The 7,326-nt window shown below is 35.0% G+C and overlaps 1 protein-coding gene across 2 annotated transcripts; it reads right to left on the minus strand.

Annotated features, from left to right (window-relative positions):
• Positions 1–548: 548 nt before the first annotated feature.
• Positions 549–6,413, minus strand: LOC128236925 (uncharacterized). 2 transcript variants are annotated; one of them, XR_008261464.1, is made up of 6 exons: positions 6,315–6,413; positions 5,941–5,997; positions 5,375–5,573; positions 2,832–2,932; positions 1,435–1,611; positions 549–807 (listed from the first exon to the last, which is right to left on the minus strand). XR_008261464.1 is itself a non-coding variant. In XM_052952063.1 (3 exons), exons 1-3 carry the CDS (start codon positions 2,901–2,903, stop codon positions 631–633), a joined length of 426 nt encoding a protein of 141 aa, XP_052808023.1. In that variant the 5' UTR covers positions 2,904–2,995; the 3' UTR covers positions 549–630. The 2 variants fall into 2 exon arrangements, 1 of the variants encoding a protein (XP_052808023.1); XM_052952063.1 differs by lacking the exons at positions 5,375–5,573; positions 5,941–5,997; positions 6,315–6,413 and having other exon boundaries at positions 2,832–2,995.
• Between the last annotated feature and the right edge of the window lie 913 nt (positions 6,414–7,326).

Raw genomic sequence — 7,326 nt, forward strand, 5'->3', positions numbered from 1 at the left:
AGCTTCCATCTAAAAAACTAGGCATGTCCTTACAACGTAATCGTTTAATTCTTTAATAAGTCTTGTCGATGTTTCTTGAACCATTATTGGATATTTCTATGAGTCGATACTATTTGGTTTTAGCTCGATTGAAAGACAGCTTAACGCTGATGTGAATTTCTTTCGCTGAATGTTTCCTGGATAGAAACCAGTACAAGTGTGATTTTGAGAGGTCAGTGAAAGTACCTTTTGCGTCCTTGGGCAAACAAACTCATGGGCTACAGGCGGATACCTCTATCACAAGATCACTTTCATTTTAGGAAGTATAATTAGACGATGATAGATAGAGAAAATATATTTGACTACAGCAATGTAAACAATATTTATATGAAAAACTACAGAATCAAGCAAAGTTGTCGAAAGTTTAAACATAAACACCGTTAAATGGCACAGGGTAAACGCCAAAGACATAGAACGCAAAACCTAACTATCACAAACCAGAAACATTGACCAACATAACAAAACTCCTCAATCAATGCAGTTCAACATGTAGGTTAGTAAATCAAACCCTCATATATACAATTTATTCAACCAGTTTCGTTTAACAAATGACGCAAAAAATGTACACAAATTTCGCTTCTGAAAAGGACATTAATGATCATATACTGGAATGTGCTGCCTAGAGTTAGATCGCAACCCTAACACATCGTATATGATTCTTTCTTGTAGTGTTTTTCGGTATGTATAGGACTTGCTTTTGAATATGTGCTCAGCATTCTCGTCGTTCGGGTACCATTCTGGTGCCGGTCGCGTTAGCTGGCAGACTCTCTGTAAAGGGATTAATTCGTCGTTTAAAGGATGCGGACTGGCAACACTATGATAAGCCTTAGATTTTAATGAAATATAGTCCAGATTCATAAATGTTCAATGTATTTCTAAATAGTTTTACAATTCTTTTGGACGGAATAACTGTTGGAAAAAAGACATAATGTCAAAACCCAAACAGAACCGCTCAAACGAGTAGTTGAACATATGGCAAAAAAAAGGATTGAAATCCGAGTGGATTGTGTTCCTGACGCAGATAAATCCTCTCCTGGCAACACTTTCATCAGCATTTATTTTGAATAGTTACGATAAAGGTCGTTTACCGTCTGGGGTTATTTTATTCTTATTTTCTACGGATGATGCTGGCCTCGAAGAGGCTGTTGGGGACAAGATAAAAGGTAAGTACTAGTTTAAAACCACGCCTTCTTATGAGAGTGTTTTTTACTAACCGTTCTAAGGCGGTAGTCCCATCTTTTGTTAGTAAAGCTGTCTTGATGTGTTACTTTATGCCTCCGAATAGGGTTTATATTTAAATGATTGGCTGTTTGCCGTGTCCATTTTGGTTTAAGTGTACTATTTATCCTTCATTTTGCAATCAATTAAATATTTTATACCAACTAATATACAAACCTGTGTTATTGTACCCGTGCCTTTAATAGCCACCAAAACACCTGCGACAACAAATATGCTGACAAGTGGAGCGAAGGCGAGCACATTTCCCAGCACAACAGCATAGTCCGGGTACTGGTATCCTCCCTTGCCGAACGATGGTACGCCGAAGTTGACCGCAGAGGTGATCAGAATGGTCTTGTACATTTATAATTATAAAAAGCACATTAATCGCTTGTATAAGATATCTGGCACAAAGAATTTTACTTAATAAACACAAATTTGAGCCAAGCTGAATGATTTTCAGGACAAATTTGTCTCATTGAACCAACTCCATTTAATATTTATTGGAACTAATCACAACGTTCTCAATTTATATGCTTTTGCTAAACAATTATGTGTGTTATGAATAAAGACAAAAAATAAAATGAAGGTACAATGATACAATGTCTAAACGTTTGTTTTTAAAAAAAGACGCGCAAAGAAAATGCAGAGATATCAGTGCGTAATAGGAGACTTTAAAGTATCAGATGTACACAGAAGTTTGCCGTTGCATCGAGACCGTATGAAAATATGTTAAATATTGATGCCTGGTGACCCTTAGTAATTTAGCTTAATGTAAAAGTGCATCGCTTGCTGATTACTAGAATGTATGAAAAATGGCTTAAAGTACTTAATAAATCATTTAATTTAATCTAATTGTGTAATTTTGCTCAATATCTAAATCTAATTTTGAAAAAGAAAGAGAAATGACCTATACTTCAAACTTCAAGGCCACAGAGGGTATTTGTAATATTTCTATCGGTATAATATTTACAATATCTTCCTCTAGCATTATTCTCTTTCGTTTTAAACCAAAATAGTCTAAGGTCACAAGTTATCAAATATTCACATAACTTCTTGAAAGATAACTTTACATCTTAAAATATTATGTGAGAAACAAGGGGCAACACTCGACAAGTACTAAGGTATGGGCTTGACATGTGCGTTTTTTCTATGGCAATATGTGTTCTAGTTTTCATTTGAATATTATGAATGATTTCGGAGTTATTGCAAGTATAAAAACAGTTGTACGACACCGACAACTCAGTCGGCGATATCATTATGGTTAAGACACTGTCTCGACGTTTTGGTTTTAAGACAAAATAAGCTTAAAATTAAAGTAAGAACTTTAGAATCTTCAAATAGTACTTCTCACATCGGCAATAATAGTTGATACAGAATTCACATTACTAAATGTATTCCAGCTGTGTACGGTCACCTGAAATAGCGTATCAATCCAGCGCTATTTATAGACACATGATTTATGGAAATGAGTAAAGAAAAGCTAGGTTACAATAAACAATGACATGTATGCCTGTATCTTTCAGGTGACAGAGATAAACAATTACTTTCAACTTCAATCACGAACTACTTACGGATATGAATATGGGTATAATTAAGGACCAGACGATTCGGACTAACAGAGGCGGGCGGTTGCCTGTCATCATCTCGATGTCTTCGCTGAAACGGTTGGCACCTGGAAAAGAGATGAAGTGTTACATAAAAGAATAATCCCAATAAAGCACAAACGAAGGCCAACGTAAGAATCTAGCCATCTGAGTTTTATTTAGACTGTTAACTGACAGACAAAGAATAGTTTAATAGTGTTCTTGCCGTCTTTAAAAACTTGTCATCGTTTAAGTTAAACAAACACGATGTTCGATTACCCGTCCTTCTATATACAAACAACAAAGGCTCGTTTCATAAAGGACGTCCCGCTTCATCGGGGAGCCAATAGAATTAAATTTGACCAAAATATGCCTGGTTTGTGTCAAGGGACAATAACATAGGGTATTCATTACGAAAGGTATTTCCGGTTGATAGGATAAAGAAAATTAGACTAGACGTTTACATTAATAAAACAATTGACATTTTTTGAGTGTTCCCTGTTTACCGTATATCCAAGAAATGATGATCGTTTCCATCAGGGCAACAAACACGATGTTGAAGGTTGCGATATACCAGTCGCTCAACATAAAGATGTAGTATCCTCCCAGGAAAATTACCCCGCTATGAATTTAATCAACTTGTAAAAGACACCTGTTCTAGGTTCAAACAAACTCTACGAGCAAGCCAAGAAATAAACTAATAAGTTCCGGTACAAAAACTCAAAAACAGTCTGTTTTAAATAAGGGATCGTGTTTTCAAAAGGAAACTTTGGTCTAGTATCTAAATGTATTAGACTCTTTGCATTGATAATATTTTCAGTTATTCAGATACAATATTCTTAAGTTTGATTAAAAATATAGGTTTTTCTCAATAAAACTAAACAAATCTGCAATTTGACAGTTGAAGTGATTCAACAATAACAATATAATAGTTTTTCTATTAATTTTACCACTAATTTTCACTTTCAAATATCTTTAGAATGTCGTAGTTAAATGGAACAAAACCCATTATCATTACATTTCATAATTTACAAACAGTTATAAAATGTAACATACTAAATAAGGAAAACATATATTGCCGCACAAAACACACAGACAGGCCGATCATGAACCAATTGCGAAGACTATTATTTACTTCCTTAGACCAATGGCACCGCGAGCTGTAGAATACACAGGTTTGGTGATACCTATGCTTAAGCGTAAGATGGTTAGGGATGGAGTCATTGTTTTATTGATGCACCCTTACTCCCAAATACGATTTACCACAATTAAGATGAAGGTTTTAATAAATCCGAAAAAGGTTGAATAAATGTCGAAAACAATGGGTCTTATGAAGGATAACAAGTTTAATTTGAAAGAAAGGTGCAGCAAAAACACGGTATTTTTACATAACGAGACGATAGTGGATCACAGAAACTATTGAAGCACACATAAATCCATTAATATTTTGCGTTTTCAGCTATCAAATTCACGGTTACAATTTTGTTATCATTTAATATTTTTTTCCCAAAAATGCATAATTTAGCAAGAAAATACAGGTTTATCACTCAAAACGTATGTTGTTATATATGTGTATGTATTGATTTTGAAAAAAATCACTTTAAACCATTTTGTCAAAAACATCTTTAAAAAGGTAGCATGCGTCTAGTCCGCACGGTTAGCTCAATCGGTAGAGCGTTGGACTGTGAATCGGTCAACCCGTGTTCGATTCCCGGCCGAACCAGGTCCCTTCTGTTGTGATTGGTTATGAAAAGCTTCCTACGACCATTCGCACTGTACCACTCCCCCTGGCATGTGCAGAAGTAATCAGTTCCTTGCAGAGGTGAAGGTACCAAGTACTCGTTAACCACCTGACAGTCTTCTCAGGATAGATGTGCGGTGGTCGAACTGTCACTTTGAGACACTTCAATATGCTCACGCCGGGATCCGTAGCATAAACTACTAACCCCATCAGTGTCTAAGTGAATGACATTGTCAACATTGTCATATCTCAACACGATAGTGATAGCTAGGTGAATCTCCGCACTAGTGTAACCGTTTAATGTGAGTTGATGTACCGGTAAAGACGAAAAGAGGAAACACTCTCCATTATGATACAAATATAAACAGATAAAGTATTTTGGATCTAAAACGTTGTCCCCACCCCGAACTTGCATCGCATTAACAAAATAGGTGTGTTAAAACAATTTTCCTGAATACGAAAGCTTTCTCTAACACTTAATGTTAAACATTATCACAACAAGTTCATGTAAAAACGAATTGTACTTTAATAGCTTAAAATGTGCTTTCGATTTTAATGTAGTTTGACATTTGACTGAATTCAAAGCATATGATAACTTCATATTTATGACAGGAAAATTCATATATATCACGTCCGAGCTCCTGTGATAAAAATCTAATCTAATAAAATTAAAAAAAATCATATTCTCAACGCCCCAATGTTGTTATGAATTTCATTGAATGAAATCTAAAACACATATTTAAGTAAAAAAGGTCATAAACGGTCAAAACTCGCAATCTTCTATACTAACTGATGTGCACAGCGGGATGCTGCCGGCAATGTTCAGAACGGTTAGCGAAACGGTTATGTGGATGCGATATCGGTGGAGCCGCCGAAAATCATAGTCAACGATCGCATTAATCACTGTTTCAAACGTCCCAAACTGAAATCAATCAATAATGGAAGTCTGCTCAATGCCTCTGGGTAGGCAATAAACGCCAGGGAGGCACCTGAAACACCCCAAATTAAGTACGTTTTCCATTTGTTTCTTTTTATAATTGATAACAGACAAGGCACTTTCGAATTTTACTCAGGGTATTTAACACATGTAGACTAATTAGTATAATAATTTCTAAAACAAATCAACTCAAATGGATGGAAATATCACATCATTGCCTATATTCGATTATTTATTTTTTTACACCACTAAAAGAAAATGAATATTTTTTTTCAAGATTTAATAATCGATAAAGCAGTTCATATTATGCTGACAGATATTTTTTTTTCTTTTATATCATATATAACATTTCGAAACCAAAATTTTTAATGCAGGTTGGGTGTTCCAATTTGCATTAAAAACTACATTGAAGGCCTTACCTGAAAATGGAAGGTCGTCAATAGAGACACCGGTTTCCTTGGCAAGGAATCCAATGACTGAAAAAACAACCAGTCCAGAAAAAAAGCCGGTAAACGCGTCCGCAAAACATACGATCACCATATCCCTGAAAACGATCCTTAAATTAGCGTATCCCCCTTTAAAGCAATTGATACACACGTTGTTCTGGGGCTTTAACATTGTTGAAGAATAGAGATAAACTATTATACAAGTGCTTTATTATGTAATAAGAAAAAGAAACTGTTGATTCCGAGTTTATTTTCGTTCTGTTTTTATAATTGTAATAAGTACACCAACACATTAATAAAGTTTTCTTACGTATATCATGTAAAAGCCCTAACGATACTATAACTACCTGAATGCGTTATGGCTGAACTTGTTGAAACTAGCCATAGTGATGACACCTCCCCATGCCGGTCCCAGCGAATAGAAACACTGCACCGCAGCCTCGATCAATAGCTGGAAAACGGAAGGAAAACGTCAAGTGCTCCATTTCAGAGAGTGTTTTCGTTATATATATACATATAACTTATGTTCTAACCGTTCAATCATTATCGTGCGGATAAATTACAAATATGCTAACTGATACCCACACTAGTTATTGAACGTTGACATGGTACAACAGAGTTACTTTATCCACAATCCTTCTTGATTAAAATTAAACCGTTATCGTACAGTTGTGTCTGTTTAAATAAAACTAATTAAAACAAATACATAATGCATCATCAGTGTTTCAAGGAAAGAAATCTCACGCTCATCACGCTAATACAAAATGTTTGATACAGATGCCAATGACACTAAAGATACGGAGTACATAAATATAATAATATCGTGTATCTGTAATGGTTAGGTAATCGCCATCGAACTGTCAGAAAAAGAAATAAGGGATGACTTAACGGCAAGCAACAGTTGTCATTTAATAAAACCAAAACGAAAACATGTAGCAATGACAAATACTAACTATAACTATTACAATTGATATGTTTATAATATTTGTTTCACCTGTACTTTCAAAAGTTTGCTAAAGTCTGGATAAGGTAGTGCTTGATTCAGTCAACCGCACCGTCCAGAGTGGCGCCGCGAATCAGGAGAACTGTTAACAATACGTAAGGCAATGTCGCCGTCACGTACACAACCTACAAACGTTGAATTGTTACGATGAACACTTGAAATATGAATACATGTATGGAAACGCAGTCTCAATTATTTCAACTCAATAATATATTAAAAAAGGTATTGTTAAGAAACAAACGTATAATATAAACAAATATTACGTAATTCAATTGATACATGATGATATATCCCATCGCATTTATTGTGTTAAGTTACATCGCTCTCGATGTGAGCTGGTTTTAAAAATTGAACAT

This window comes from Mya arenaria, chromosome 6 (assembly GCF_026914265.1).
Source record: "Mya arenaria isolate MELC-2E11 chromosome 6, ASM2691426v1".
In the NCBI taxonomy this organism is placed as follows: domain Eukaryota; kingdom Metazoa; phylum Mollusca; class Bivalvia; order Myida; family Myidae; genus Mya; species Mya arenaria.

Coding starts and splice junctions, on each gene's coding strand:
- LOC128236925 (XM_052952063.1), bottom strand. CDS start 2,903: ATGATGACAGGCAACCGCCCGCCTCTGTTAGTCCGAATCGTCTGGTCC. Junction 1,612..2,831: donor TTATACCCATATTCATATCC/GTAAGTAGTTCG, acceptor TAAATGTACAAG/ACCATTCTGATCACCTCTGC. Junction 808..1,434: donor GCACGGGTACAATAACACAG/GTTTGTATATTA, acceptor ATCCCTTTACAG/AGAGTCTGCCAGCTAACGCG.